General features: G+C 51.0%; 1 protein-coding gene across 1 annotated transcript in view; it reads right to left on the reverse strand.

The window, feature by feature from the left end:
• Positions 1-15,027, reverse strand: part of LOC117669819 (IgGFc-binding protein-like) — a 69,194-nt gene that overhangs the window by 53,665 nt on the left and 502 nt on the right. The window contains exons 3-22 of the mRNA XM_087872177.1: positions 14,705-14,988; positions 14,349-14,620; positions 13,041-13,639; positions 12,079-12,655; positions 11,458-11,657; positions 10,979-11,359; positions 10,435-10,721; positions 9,826-10,100; positions 8,767-8,916; positions 7,388-7,647; positions 7,205-7,289; positions 6,778-6,837; positions 5,860-6,104; positions 5,469-5,752; positions 5,113-5,384; positions 4,145-4,743; positions 3,183-3,759; positions 2,562-2,761; positions 2,083-2,463; positions 1,539-1,825 (exon numbers count right to left, since the gene is read on the reverse strand). Of these exons, the coding sequence (XP_087728303.1) occupies positions 1,539-1,825; positions 2,083-2,463; positions 2,562-2,761; positions 3,183-3,759; positions 4,145-4,743; positions 5,113-5,384; positions 5,469-5,752; positions 5,860-6,104; positions 6,778-6,837; positions 7,205-7,289; positions 7,388-7,647; positions 8,767-8,916; positions 9,826-10,100; positions 10,435-10,721; positions 10,979-11,359; positions 11,458-11,657; positions 12,079-12,655; positions 13,041-13,639; positions 14,349-14,620; positions 14,705-14,988 (6,275 nt within the window). The remainder of the gene's footprint in view (positions 1-1,538; positions 1,826-2,082; positions 2,464-2,561; positions 2,762-3,182; positions 3,760-4,144; positions 4,744-5,112; positions 5,385-5,468; positions 5,753-5,859; positions 6,105-6,777; positions 6,838-7,204; positions 7,290-7,387; positions 7,648-8,766; positions 8,917-9,825; positions 10,101-10,434; positions 10,722-10,978; positions 11,360-11,457; positions 11,658-12,078; positions 12,656-13,040; positions 13,640-14,348; positions 14,621-14,704; positions 14,989-15,027) is intronic.

Below are 15,027 nucleotides of genomic sequence, written 5' to 3' on the forward strand. Positions count from 1 at the left end.
CTAAGGAGGGGGAAAAATTCAACCTGCCCAAATGTTTGACCTTTTTTGTCTTACCATTCCATGCAACATTCCATGCAACATTTGTCAAGGAGAACCTTGACAAAAGCTAGGAAATTGTCAAGGAAGACACCAGAAAGGTGCCATTGCTGGCCTTGCCTTGTTTCAAATGGGACACAAGAGAGAGGAATGGAGTCTCCCAAGTGCTCAACTGTACTACAGATGCTGCACACTTGTGAGAAGGGGAAAGTAATGGGTTTCCCCGAAAATAGAACCAATTCCGAAAACAAGCCCGAGTCCAATGTTCACATCTGCTCCTAATATAAGCCGTACCCCCCAAAATAAGCCCTACTCAAGGCCTGTCTACTGTCTGGTTCTACAAGGTGGGGCAAGGCACAAGCGTAAAAATCAAGCTAGGGCAGGAGTGGGGGGGATGGAGCTGCCCAACATGCACTACACGGCCCACATGTGCCTTACATTAGGACTGCCACAGCCAGGCCTCCCATGCCCTGCTGTCATGCCACCGCCCAACTTATTCTGCAGCTCCTTGTGGCCAATTGCAGTCGGATGCCACGTGGTGCATCATGCTGGTTTTGCCGCTTGTGCCTTCAAAGGCACAACTCATCATGCAGCCACCTGCCATGAGCAATGGCACCGGCAAAGCAAGCCATGCTGTGTTTGGCTGCGAGCAGCTGCCGGAAAAGTCAGGGAAGCAGCATGACAGGTGTCAGGGAATGGGAAGCATGATTGCAGTGGTCCTAAGGTAAGTGGGTAAAATAAGACCTGGTGCTTATTTTTGGGCGGAAAGAAAATAAGATAGGGTTGGGGAAACATGGTAGGCACAGGTGTTCTCACTGAGATCTGATTGTATGCCCCTTTTTCACATTCAGGCTAGCGGGAAAACACCCAAGTTGCACAACAGCTCTACTCACCACAAACTGTATCCTTTTCCCAATCTCCAAGGTCGGCCCCGTTCATTTCGCACGCAGCGGCATACGCTTCCAGACTTTTGCACAACTGCCCTTCGTCTCCCCCGGTGGCACACTGGTCATACACGCAGCTTTCAAAGTACAGCTGAGGAGGGAGGCTGCCATGGCAGTTGGTAAAAGGCCCGTTTGAGGACAGAATCACTCTGCACCGATCTTCAAAACCTGCCTCTTCCACAGGGTCGCAGTGGGGTGGATCTATGGGTGGTCCTGGGGAACAGCTAGAGGCAGAAAAAAGGCCAACATTAAAACACCCTTTGTTTGGATGCCCAAAGAGAAATGTACATGAAACGTTTTGGCTCAGTTAGCCTGCTCGTTCTGGCACTAGGAGGGTGCAAGTGCTGAAGAGTTTAATGAGGAACAACTGTGTCCCCTTTAAACACTACATTTTTGGGGTTCCCTTCCTCTAATGGTTGAGTTTCTTATCGGTATACAAGGTACTGCACAGTGTGTTCAACTGGCTGACCAATTCTGATTTCGTAATCCATATCCTAGAACCCGATACGGAAAATGTTGCGGACCCCTGAAAACACCTTGTCGTTCACAGTCACTTGCCTCCACTCGTCATCTTCCACTCTCCAGCTGTTGCCAAATTTGTTGGCGTCGGTCACCAGCATCCCATCTGGCTGTTGGAAATCGTCCAGCTGGTTGCCCGAGTACGTGCCGCACAGCCCACAGAGGTGTCCCTCGTATCTCTCGTCCACTTGGATAAGCAGCTGCTGGTCCCCATCAAACTTCACCCGAAAGCCAAGGGGACTGTCAACAACCACATACGGAAGCTGTTCCTCCACCTGAATGTCTGACTGGAGCTTCAAAGGAAGATCAACTCTGGCCCCATTCAGCTGTAGAAAGGAAAAAGGTCAGCCTAGGAATTGTAATTCCATTGGATTTCTGGGCTTCATGGGCTACCACCTACAGTACCCCGTGTCTGGTTTCACTGAATTAGCACCTGCCCCACAAAGTTAGCAACTTGGCACCATAGGACTGCATCTATTCCTGGGCAACTTTTCTGGGAGGACGGCTAAATGTGAAGGGGAATGCCAGAATTTCATCCAGGTAGTCAATTCCCTTGCACAATTCTTCAGGGTGCAATACTCACGTAGACCTCTTTGTTCTTCCTCAGAGCCAGGTGGATGTTTCTCAGCGAGATGGCCACTGAGTTGAGAGCCGTCCAGTGCGGGCTGGAGCGATGTTCGTTCCGAGTGGTCACGGAGAAGCGCTCGGAGGAGTTGCTGCAGATTTGCACTGCGGTGTAATTGCACCCACCCTGGAAATGATAGAGTCGCCCATCGAAGGTGACATAGTGAGGGTCTCCGTAGATGTGACAGGTGGCCTTGTCTGGAATGTAGCATCCCAGGATGCCATTCTGTACTTTACAGACTTGGTCTTTTTTGCAACTGTCTGAGTTGCAGGACAAGTTGCCATGTTCTGCACAGCGACATTGGCCGACGCAATCCGGCTGCCAGAACGTCTCTCCTTTCTGTTGGAGAAAAGCCAAAGTAAAAGATGTGGACCCTGCACTGTTGTGAAAGTTGCTGCAGGTTCTGTCACGGCCCCAGACGTTGCTTGGGAACAAACCTCATAATATTGATCTCCATGTACACAGCCACAATCCTCCTGCGGCACACATTGTGCTCCGCTCAGGACAAAGCCTTCGTCGCATTCGCAGTCCTCCACGCAAGGCTTGGTGCAGTTCCACGGAGCCAGTGGATTGAAACACGTGGCGGGACAGGACGTGGCGCACACATTGTAATGGCTGTGATGACCGCAAGGGATTTCTACAAAACAAAGCAGGAACCACTCAGAAAACGAGGTACACTTCCCAAGGTCACACTCAGTGCAAGCAGCTTTCTAGGTCAGCTTGTTGGGAACAGGAAGCTACCAGTGATGCTGGAAAGAATAGGGATGCTGCCTTGATTCTACGTGCTCGGGGAACCACATTTGCAAGTGGATCATGACAGCGGGAGCCATGGAATCTGGTAGATAGATGGCTTGCCGTCTGGGGCGATAACTAAAGTGATGGCCCATCTCCACCCCAATCACCACCTGAAGACAAGCGAGTCCTTCATCCAAAGGCAGATTTTAGGCGACACCTGCCCTTCTGCAGGACCCGGAATGCTGCTGCAACCAACCAAGAGAGCATATTTCCCCAACTAGGTCAATTGCTCATCTTTTAGGGTATTCTACGTGGATACTCACTGCAGGAAGTGGCATTCCTCCAGTCGGGAAGCTGCACGCCAGCTCTTTGGCAGGCATCAGCGTACGCCTCCAAAGCACCACACAAGGCCTGCTGGGACCCATGCAGCTCACACAGGTCAAAGACGCAACTCTGGAAGAAGCTGTTGGGGTTGATTGCAGAATGGCAAACTGCCAACGGTCTTTGGCTACTGGTTAGCTGTCCGCAATAGGCCTCTGTCTCATAGAGATTCTTCAGCTCTGAGGAACAAGGTCCTGGGGTTGGAGGTGGGCCTGTACAATCGGGGGCGTCGTACGTTGCATTGGGCACCTGCCAGCTGTTTCCCAGCTCATTGGAATTCTTGGCTTGCTCTCCGTTGGGCATCATGCTGTCATCCTGCCTGTGGCTGTTGAAGTTCCCACACATGCCGCAGGTCTTGTTGAAGAAGTCCGTGGGGACCCTGATCTCCACCGAGTGATCCGTGTCGTAAGAGACAATCAGCCCGAATTCCGTTTCTAGGGTCACGTAGCGTCCGTCGATGTCCACTCTCAGGGCGTTGTTCAGCTTGCGCACAGAAAGCCTTGTAAGCACTTTGTTCACCTAGAAGGAGTCAGACACAAATTGTAACTTTATTTCCAAAGAAAGGAACCGTCTGAAGATGATCAGGATGGGAAGAGTTGGGTTCCCCATTACTAAGTCCCCGTACAGAAATACCGACTCTGAGTATATTTGCAGGAGCGGGAAAAGAAGTATCATTAAAAATTAATCAATCAATAAGAAATCGTACCCTGCCACCAATCAAAGGAGAGGCTGTTACTATTTTGTTCACTCTTATCCTTGATCAAACCGATATTCAACCAGAGGTTAGAAAATAGGATTTCCCCACACCTTCCAATCAAAAACCGTTCAGCAGAGAATCGGGAAGGAACATAGCTTCCTTCTATTTCAAAGCACAAGCAGGAAATGAGAAACTGCTTTGGGTTACCAGCACTTGATCCCTGTGTCCTTTGAGAATCTCAATCCGGTGCCCGTAAACCTCCACTAGGACCCGCTGGACGTAAGAGACGGAGGGATTCCCACGGTGTTCGTTCTTGGCCTCGATGTTAAAGTAGGGCAGCCCCGTCTCATTGGCGCAGACCTTGGCCAGGGTGTAGGTGCAGGTGCCCATGAAGTGGTGCGTCTCTTTGTCAAAGGTGTTGTAATGAGGGTCGTTGTGGACGCGGCAGACCCCGTACGTATGTCGGTAGCAGCTGGGGACACCATTTTGGACTCCGCAGTAATAATGCTTAGGGCAGGAATCATCAAAGCAGCTGAGCTTGCCACCTGGACTGGGGCAGGTGCATCTGGTGGTGCAGGTGTCGTCGGTCCAAAAGCTGGAGCCCACTGGGTAGTGCTTCCCCTGCTGCCAGCACCCACACTGATGGCTGGGCACACAGGTGCCATTGTAAAGGAAGAACCCGGAGTCGCAGACGCAGGCTTCCATGCACGGCAGGTTGCAGGTGTCCGGAGCATTTGGGTCCTTGCAGGTGGATGGACAGGCATTGGCGCAAGGCTCGTAGTGGCTGCTGAGTGGGCAATGAATGGCTGCAGGAGGGAAGAAGATCTCCCTGAGCTCAGTGCCGGAGGTTTGGTCCTAAAGTACACACTGCATCCCTTAATGGACTTGGATGCGAGTCCCTCACTGGGGCACGGTTTCTTCCTAGGTTGCATTCCCTGCTCCCCAGGATCCCAGCCAGAGATTTAGGCTATTTGCTTTCTAGGGTAAGCTGGAGTTGCAGACAGTGTGTCTCCAAGAGGGAACGTGGCAATACATGTCCCTCTCTCGACGGGAGTCTCTTCAAAGAGACAGAGGAAACACCCTCCCTCTTTCAGTTGATCCCCTGACCCCTCCGCTCACATAGATGTTTCGCGATACTCAAGGCTCACCACAGGTATTGCTGCCACAAAACTTACGGCAGAAGGTGGCATTCCGCCAGGGTTCGATGGCGATTCCCAGGGACTGGCAGGCATCTGCGTAGGACTGCAAGCTCTTGCAGAGGGAGCCTGGGTCTAAGTGCAGGGCGCACTGATCGTAAAGGCAGCTTTCAAAATGCCCCGTTGGATCCAAGACGCTCTGGCAATGCCTGAATGGTCCATTGATATCTGTCAGGCGTCCACAGAAATCGCTGCTTTTGGCCATGTCTTTCTCATCCTCCGTGCAGACTGGATCATGTCCAGAGGAACAACTGTAGCAAAAAAAATACTGTGGTTGAATACCCAACGATTTCCATCTGGACAAAAGCTGCTATTCAGGGATATAAGCTACGAACCTGGTGAGGTTGGCCACCTGCCAGCTGTTGCCCAAGCTTGTGGAGTCAGGCTCTGGTTTCCCATCGGGGTTGAGGAAATCGTCAGAAGGATCCCCGTTGTAGTTTCCACACATGCCGCAGACCTCACCCTTGTACGTGCTGCGGAGGGACACTTCCACCTGGTGGTCTCCGTCAAACTTGACTCTCAACCCAAAATCCGTAGAAACCACTGTGTAGAAGCCGCTGGGAAAGATCTCCACACCCCCTATTGGGGTGGAGGGGACGATGACTGGCTCCCCATCGACCTAGAAAGAGGTTCAGGCATCACTGTAGGGGACTCAGGAACAACGGTGCTCTTTCGTACCCCAACAACAAAGCACAGCTGTCCTTCAGCAGCAGCAGCTCCACCTACCGTCACTCTTCCTCCCTTTCCCAGGGTGACCCGGATGCCAAAGACGTCAATGTGCACACTCTCAACGTAGGAGACGTGTGTGTGGCCCCCTCGGTGCTCGTTGCTTGCTTCCACGTTGAAGTAGGGGAGCAGAGAGTTGTTTCGGTCACACAGTTGGGAGAGAGTATAGGTACAGTTGCCCATGAAGTGGTGCGTCTGCTTGTCAAAAGTGTAATAATGAGGGTCACCCGACACCAGGCAGGACTCTGGAAAGAAGAAAGGGAGGTCAGACACAGGCCGGCGTCAGCTCATTTGAAATGGGAGGCTATACTTTGGACAGGAATAGCAGATACACTTTGGGTGCCTCCTTCATTTTTAGCAACTTGGAATGGTCCAAGGATCTCAAGCTTTTCCTTGTACTTGACAACAGCTAATTTCCTGCACTTCTCCTCTTCCTAGCCACCAGGACTGCAGTCAAACCCAAAACCCATCGGAAGTGGGAAGTTTAAGCTTCAGCCTTAAAGATACTCACTTTGGGTGGGCATAAGTGGTGTCTGTGGGGTTGCAGATATAGGGATGATTGATATAGCATCTGAAGTGACATTTATATTTTGAGTACAAGGCAGGAAAGGACTTGAAATGGTTCAAGAAACTTAAACTCTGCCTTGTACTCGACAACAGTCCCTTCTCACCCCAGTAGCATTGTCGGGCTAAATAGAGTCTTCAGGGACATTGTTACCAGGTGTATAGCACCATTTAATGAACATCAAAGAAGGATGTCATAGTGAGACAAGCTCCATAAGTTCTGGGAAAAATTCTCAGCTCAGTAAAATCTTGCACTCCTTCTCTTCCGAGACATCAGGACTGAACACCAAGCCAAAGATCCATCAGAAGAGGGAAAGTGAACAAAAGATTTGCTTCAACCTTAAAGGCACTTACCTTGGGTGGGCGTAGGTGGTGTCAGTGTGGGTGTAGGTCCAGGAGTGGGTGGTGTCAATGCTGTAAAGGGAAATGACATTTGTGTGTTCCTCTAAGATTGAGAAATGTGAAGGGTCATTAAAACATCACCAAGTCTCCCTGACCAATCTTGAATCCCACTTGAGCTTGTGACCAGATACTCCTTAGCTGAGGAGGCAAAGAGAAGAAGGAAGCATCTCTATCACACGACCCACCCTCTGAAACCATCCTTATGCTAACCGAGGTTAGATTTAAACCTTTGGAATGTGTTCCTAGGGATTTGGGTCCCTCCTTATCCACACTGGGGAAACCTCAAATCGTGGAACATGCCCAGAAATGTTTCTATGATGTTATCCTCCTTCAGTGCCAGATCCCACCTCCGAGAAAGGAATAAACTGTGAAATCTTACACGGGCAATAACCCTCCTGTACAGAGATGTCATCCACGGCCAAATCGCTGCGGAAGTCCTCTCCCCGCATTCCTTCCAGCAGTATCTAGGAAGAGAAGAAGATCTCCTGTATGTTTCAAGTAGGGACAAATGCCATGATATCAGCCAGATGTTTGGGTGTAAAGTTGTCACCCTCGGCCTTACCTTCACCCTGCCATTGTGAACTACGCTGAATTCTGCTGTCTTCCAACGGTTGCCCTTGTTCCCCGTTTCTGACCAGACCAGGAAAGCTGGTGCATCATCCAAGATGACATAGAAGCGCAGCGCCATCGTGCGGGCTACGCCATACATATGATACCAAAAGCTGAAGCACATGGGCCCCTGAAGGTCACACGGGGGGCTGACCAAACGTGCCACATCCCCAGGGTTGGCATCGTTTCCCTCCAGGTAAATGAAGTAACCTCCTAAAGAAAGAGACAGAGGTCAAAGCAACGGGGTTCCTCAGAGATGTGAAGAGACAGTTTAGTGCAATCCAAGCTGCCTGGGGTTCCTCAGAGATAAGGACACAGAGTAGCTCTCCTGGTCTGATGCCTTGAACTTCCAAGGACACAACCTATCTCCCGTAAACCCTGGCAAGTGCTGCGACCTCTCTCCAGCAAGAGTCTTGTCCTTGGCCTGTGGGTCCTACATCTCTATCTCACAAGCAGGACTCCTTCATGGAAGGTGGCCCACATGGGAGTGCAGCAGCAGGGCAACAATCTGAGAGCTGAGAGGCGGCAACTGCTAAATATTCAGTCCTGCATATTTCAGTCCCTATATTGGAAGGCAGTAAGAAAACTGGTGGACGTGTCCAAGAAGAGGCTCAATAACTTTCATCTCCCAGGCCTTTAGCAACCACGCTCAGAACTCTCCATTGACGAGTGACAGAAAATGCCATTTTATTATTTTGGGATGTTTTAAGAGAAAGATTTATGTTTCTTGATTATGGTCCCATTTTGGGGGGTTTAACCCTTGTTTTCTTCTTATGCACCACAGACAGTCATATGGACTGAGTTGGGTGCTACCTAAGGGTTCAAATGAATAAAATAATTGCTCCTCTCTTGGAGATTCAATAGTTGGGATTCCTACACTGAGTACCCTGTTTCCCTGAAAATAAGACCTCCCCGGATAATAAGCCCAATCAGGCTTTTGAGTGCATGTCCTAAAATAAGCCCCCCCCCAAATAAGCCCTCCCCCAAAATAAGCCCTCCCCTAAAATATTTAAATGCACGCGCAACCGGTCCCCGCCATTTCCTCTGATTAGGGTTACGGAGACAGAGGTGGAGATCAAGTAAGATGGCAAGAGGAGCCCCGTCTTGCTCCACGCACCCCAAAATAATAAGACCTCCTCAAAAATAAGGCCAAGCGCTTATTTTGGGATTCAAAAAATATATAAAACAAGGTCTTATTTTCGGGGAAGCGCGGTAGGTATTGGATTCCATCAGGTAAACAGCTGTTTCCAGCTGTAAGATGCTACCAAAGAAGGAAAAGAATAAGGATTTATTCCTCTGGGAACCCAGGAAGGACCAGTGTGCCAGCCTCACCTCCGGTGGTGTGGTCATACAAGGGTCCTGTGTCTGGTGAGGGTGTTGGGCCTTTGTGTCGTCTCCAGTCAAAGCTGTCGGTGGACAATTGGTTCCAGGAACAGAAATCCTTCTCAAAAGTGCAGGAGAAACCGCAGGAGAGGAAGGAACCTAGGAACACAACAGAAAGGAGACCGTGCTGTGTTGTTGGAAGGAAGGTCTGGAAATCCTGAAAGGACTGGGAATGAATGCCAAAGGAGGGGCGGCACTGGAGGCAGCCGGTGATACAGAGAGTTCTACGGACTGAGGGTGACAGAAATTCCAGCTGGCAAAATGAGGTGGCTGCTTTGGGCAGCTCTGTGCAATGTTTAGCGCTCATTGGCCAGAACTCTCTGGATCTCCATAAGCAACGTTTCCACAAAGAGAAAATACTTCTGTGCGCGTGGGACAAGGTGATAAGGAATGGAGCTCCATGGACTCTCAAATCACGGCTGAGGACATCATTCCCCCTGCACTTCTCTCTCCCTAGTCAACATGAATCAGTGGCAAGGTCTCAGGAGGAACGTCATTGGGTGAAAAACGGGAGAAGACAATTGGAGAACGGATCTGCTCTAGCTTTGAGCAGACTCGCCTGGCCTTGGAGGGTTCAGGCTGACAGTGGAATTCCCAGGGAGGTTCGTTATCCATGTGAAAAGGAGAATGGTCACGTGAGATTTCCTATCGGTTGTATTTTGCACACAAGGAGAAACATGGATGGACGTATAGAAAATGGGAAGAGAAAGCCAAGCCGTTGTATTGTCTTTCTGCATGTCCACCAGCAGCATGGAATCCCTGATCTGTGATCAGCCAGCACAATTCATTGCACAGAGGTGGAAGGACAACTGCTGCTCCTTAGGAGGGGAAGAAACTCAGTCTGCCCAAATATGTGATCTCTCCTTTGTTACTGTTCCACAGGAGGTGCTGCAGGCTGGTGAGAAGGGGAACTAGGCACAGATGCTCTCACAGAGATCTGATCGCTTGTCCTGTTGGCACCTTCAGGCTAGCGGGAAGATACCCAAGTCGCACAACAGCTCTACTCACCACAAACTGTATCCTTTTCCCAATCTCCAAGGTCGGCCCCGTTCATTTCGCACGCAGCGGCATACGCTTCCAGACTTTTGCACAACTGCCCTTCGTCTCCCCCGGTGGCACACTGGTCATACACGCAGCTTTCAAAGTACAGCTGAGGAGGGAGGCTGCCATGGCAGTCGGTAAAAGGCCCGTTTGAGGACAGAATCACTCTGCACCGATCTTCAAAACCTGCCTCTTCCACAGGGTCGCAGTGGGGTGGATCTATGGGTGGTCCTGGGGAACAGCTAGAGGCAGAAAAAAGGCCAACGTTAAAACACCCTTTGTTTGGATGCCCAAAGAGAAATGTACATGAAACGTTTTGGCTCAGTTAGCCTGCTCGTTCTGGCACTAGGAGGGTGCAAGTGCTGAAGAGTTTAATGAGGAACAACTGTGTCCCCTTTAAACACTACATTTTTGGGGTTCCCTTCCTCTAATGGTTGAGTTTCTTATCGGTATACAAGGTACTGCACAGTGTGTTCAACTGGCTGACCAATTCTGATTTCGTAATCCATATCCTAGAACCCGATACGGAAAATGTTGCGGACCCCTGAAAACACCTTGTCGTTCACAGTCACTTGCCTCCACTCGTCATCTTCCACTCTCCAGCTGTTGCCAAATTTGTTGGCGTCGGTCACCAGCATCCCATCTGGCTGTTGGAAATCGTCCAGCTGGCTGCCCGAGTACGTGCCGCACAGCCCACAGAGGTGTCCCTCGTATCTCTCGTCCACTTGGATAAGCAGCTGCTGGTCCCCATCAAACTTCACCCGAAAGCCAAGGGGACTGTCAACAACCACATACGGAAGCTGTTCCTCCACCTGAATGTCTGACTGGAGCTTCAAAGGAAGATCAACTCTGGCCCCATTCAGCTGTAGAAAGGAAAAAGGTCAGCCTAGGAATTGTAATTCCTTCGGGTTTCTGGGCTTCATGGGCTACCACCTACAGTACCCCGTGTCTGGTTTCACTGAATTAGCACCTGCCCCACAAAGTTAGCAACTTGGCACCATAGGACTGCATCTATTCCTGGGCAACTTTTCTGGGAGGACGGCTAAATGTGAAGGGGAACGCCAGAATTTCATCCAGGTAGTCAATTCCCTTGCACAATTCTTCAGGGTGCAATACTCACGTAGACCTCTTTGTTCTTCCTCAGAGCCAGGTGGATGTTTCTTAGCGAGATGGCCACTGAGTTGAGAGCCGTCCAGTGCGGGCTGGAGCGATGTTCGTTCCGAGTGGTCACGGAGAAGCGCTCGGAGGAGTTGCTGCAGATTTGCACTGCGGTGTAATTGCACCCACCCTGGAAATGATAGAGTCGCCCATCGAAGGTGACATAGTGAGGGTCTCCGTAGATGTGACAGGTGGCCTTGTCTGGAATGTAGCATCCCAGGATGCCATTCTGTACTTTACAGACTTGGTCTTTTTTGCAACTGTCTGGGTCGCAGGACAAGTTGCCATGTTCTGCACAGCGACATTGGCCGACGCAATCCGGCTGCCAGAACGTCTCTCCTTTCTGTTGGAGAAAAGCCAAAGTAAAAGATGTGGACCCTGCACTGTTGTGAAAGTTGCTGCAGGTTCTGTCACGGCCCCAGACGTTGCTTGGGAACAAACCTCATAATATTGATCTCCATGTACACAGCCACAATCCTCCTGCGGCACACATTGTGCTCCGCTCAGGACAAAGCCTTCGTCGCATTCGCAGTCCTCCACGCAAGGCTTGGTGCAGTTCCACGGAGCCAGTGGATTGGAACACGTGGCGGGACAGGACGTGGCGCACACGTTGTAATGGCTATGATGACCGCAAGGGATTTCTACAAAACAAAGCAGGAACCACTCAGAAAACGAGGTACACTTCCCAAGGTCACACTCAGTGCAAGCAGCTTTCTAGGTCAGCTTGTTGGGAACAGGAAGCTACCAGTGATGCTGGAAAGAATAGGGATGCTGCCTTGATTCTACGTGCTCGGGGAACCACATTTGCAAGTGGATCATGACAGCGGGAGCCATGGAATCTGGTAGATAGATGGCTTGCCGTCTGGGGCGATAACTAAAGTGATGGCCCATCTCCACCCCAATCACCACCTGAAGACAAGCGAGTCCTTCATCCAAAGGCAGATTTTAGGCGATACCTGCCCTTCTGCAGGACCCGGAATGCTGCTGCAACCAACCAAGAGAGCATATTTCCCCAACTAGGTCAATTGCTCATCTTTTAGGGTATTCTACGTGGATACTCACTGCAGGAAGTGGCATTCCTCCAGTCGGGAAGCTGCACGCCAGCTCTTTGGCAGGCATCAGCGTACGCCTCCAAAGCACCACACAAGGCCTGCTGGGACCCATGCAGCTCACACAGGTCAAAGACGCAACTCTGGAAGAAGCTGTTGGGGTTGATTGCAGAATGGCAAACTGCCAACGGTCTTTGGCTACTGGTTAGCTGTCCGCAATAGGCCTCTGTCTCATAGAGATTCTTCAGCTCTGAGGGACAAAGTTCTGGGGGTGGAGGTGGGCCTGTACAATCAGGGGCGTCGTACGTTGCATTGGGCACCTGCCAGCTGTTTCCCAGCTCATTGGAATTCTTGGCTTGCTCTCCGTTGGGCATCATGCTGTCATCCTGCCTGTGGCTGTTGAAGTTCCCACACATGCCGCAGGTCTTGTTGAAGAAGTCCGTGGGGACCCTGATCTCCACCGAGTGATCCGTGTCGTAAGAGACAATCAGCCCGAATTCCGTTTCTAGGGTCACGTAGCGTCCGTCGATGTCCACTCTCAGGGCGTTGTTCAGCTTGCGCACAGAAAGCCTTGTAAGCACTTTGTTCACCTAGAAGGAGTCAGACACAAATTGTAACTTTATTTCCAAAGAAAGGAACCGTCTGAAGATGATCAGGATGGGAAGAGTTGGGTTCCCGATTACTAAGTCCCCGTACAGAAATACCGACTCTGAGTATATTTGCAGGAGCGGGAAAAGAAGTATCATTAAAAATTAATCAATCAATAAGAAATCCTACCCTGCCACCAATCAAAGGAGAGGCTGTTACTATTTTGTTCACTCTTATCCTTGATCAAACCGATATTCAACCAGAGGTTAGAAAATAGGATTTCCCCACACCTTCCAATCAAAAACCGTTCAGCAGAGAATTGGGAAGGAACATAGCTTCCTTCTATTTCAAAGCACAAGCAGGAAATGAGAAACTGCTTTGGGTTACCAGCACTTGATCCCTGTGTCCTTTGAGAATCTCAATCCGGTGCCCGTAAACCTCCACTAGGACCCGCTGGACGTAAGAGACGGAGGGATTCCCACGGTGTTCGTTCTTGGCCTCGATGTTAAAGTAGGGCAGCCCCGTCTCATTGGCGCAGACCTTGGCCAGGGTGTAGGTGCAGGTACCCATGAAGTGGTGTGTCTGTTTGTCAAAGGTGTTGTAATGAGGGTCGTTGTGGACGCGGCAGACCCCGTACGTATGTCGGTAGCAGCTGGGGACACCATTTTGGACTCCGCAGTAATAATGCTTAGGGCAGGAATCATCAAAGCAGCTGAGCTTGCCACCTGGACTGGGGCAGGTGCATCTGGTGGTGCAGGTGTCGTCGGTCCAAAAGCTGGAGCCCACTGGGTAGTGCTTCCCCTGCTGCCAGCACCCACACTGATGGCTGGGCACACAGGTGCCATTGTAAAGGAAGAACCCGGAGTCGCAGACGCAGGCTTCCATGCACGGCAGGTTGCAGGTGTCCGGAGCATTTGGGTCCTTGCAGGTGGATGGACAGGCATTGGCGCAAGGCTCGTAGTGGCTGCTGAGTGGGCAATGAATGGCTGCAGGAGGGAAGAAGATCTCCCTGAGCTCAGTGCCGGAGGTTTGGTCCTAAAGTACACACTGCATCCCTTAATGGACTTGGATGCGAGTCCCTCACTGGGGGACGGTTTCTTCCTAGGTTGCATTCCCTGCTCCCCAGGATCCCAGCCAGAGATTTAGGCTATTTGCTTTCTAGGGTAAGCTGGAGTTACATTCCGTGTGTCTCCAAGAGAGAACGTGGCGATATATGTGCCTCTCTCAATGGGAGTGATCTTCTTCAAAGAGACAGAGAAAACACCCTCCCTCTTTCAGTTGATCCCTAGACTCCCCCTTTACACATAAGGTTCCTCATACACAATCCCTGCGCAGGTCGATCTGCGTGTGCATGCGCAGGCTCATTGGCCCACTGCTCCCAGAAGTCAAGCTATGTGCACATTTGGGCACATCTGCCTAGTCCAGTTCCCCTCTCCCGGGCCCTGCTGGGCCATCAAGCCACAGAGGTTGAGGGCCACTGATTTATGATATTTGTCCTCCAGGATAAGCTGGAGTTGCAGACAGTGTGTCTCCAAGAGGGAACGTGGCAATACATGTCCCTCTCTCGACGGGAGTCTCTTCAAAGAGACAGAGGAAACACCCTCCCTCTTTCAGTTGATCCCCTGACCCCTCCGCTCACATAGATGTTTCGCGATACTCAAGGCCCACCACAGGTATTGCTGCCACAAAACTTACGGCAGAAGGTGGCATTCCGCCAGGGTTCGATGGCGATTCCCAGGGACTGGCAGGCATCTGCGTAGGACTGCAAGCTCCTGCAGAGGGAGCCTGGGTCTAAGTGCAGGGCGCACTGATCGTAAAGGCAGCTTTCAAAATGCCCTGTTGGATCCAAGACGCTCTGGCAATGCCTGAATGGTCCATTGATATCTGTCAGGCGTCCACAGAAATCGCTGCTTTTGGCCATGTCTTTCTCATCCTCCGTGCAGACTGGATCATGTCCAGAGGAACAACTGTAGCAAAAAAAATACTGTGGTTGAATACCCTACGATTTCCATCTAGACAAAAGCTGCTATTCAGGGATATAAGCTACGAACCTGGTGAGGTTGGCCACCTGCCAGCTGTTGCCCAAGCTTGTGGAGTCAGTCTCTGGTTTCCCATCGGGGTTGAGGAAATCGTCAGAAGGATCCCCGTTGTAGTTTCCACACATGCCGCAGACCTCACCCTTGTACGTGCTGGGGAGGGACACTTCCACCTGGTGGTCTCCGTCAAACTTGACTCTCAACCCAAAATCCGTAGAAACCACTGTGTAGAAGCCGCTGGGAAAGATCTCCACACCCCCTATTGGGGTGGAGGGGACGATGACTGGCTCCCCATCGACCTAGAAAGAGGTTCAGGCATCACTGTAGGGGACTCAGGA

The sequence above is a fragment of the Pantherophis guttatus genome, chromosome 6 (assembly GCF_059756535.1).
Source record: "Pantherophis guttatus breed Tessera chromosome 6, ASM5975653v1, whole genome shotgun sequence".
Taxonomy (NCBI): domain Eukaryota; kingdom Metazoa; phylum Chordata; class Lepidosauria; order Squamata; family Colubridae; genus Pantherophis; species Pantherophis guttatus.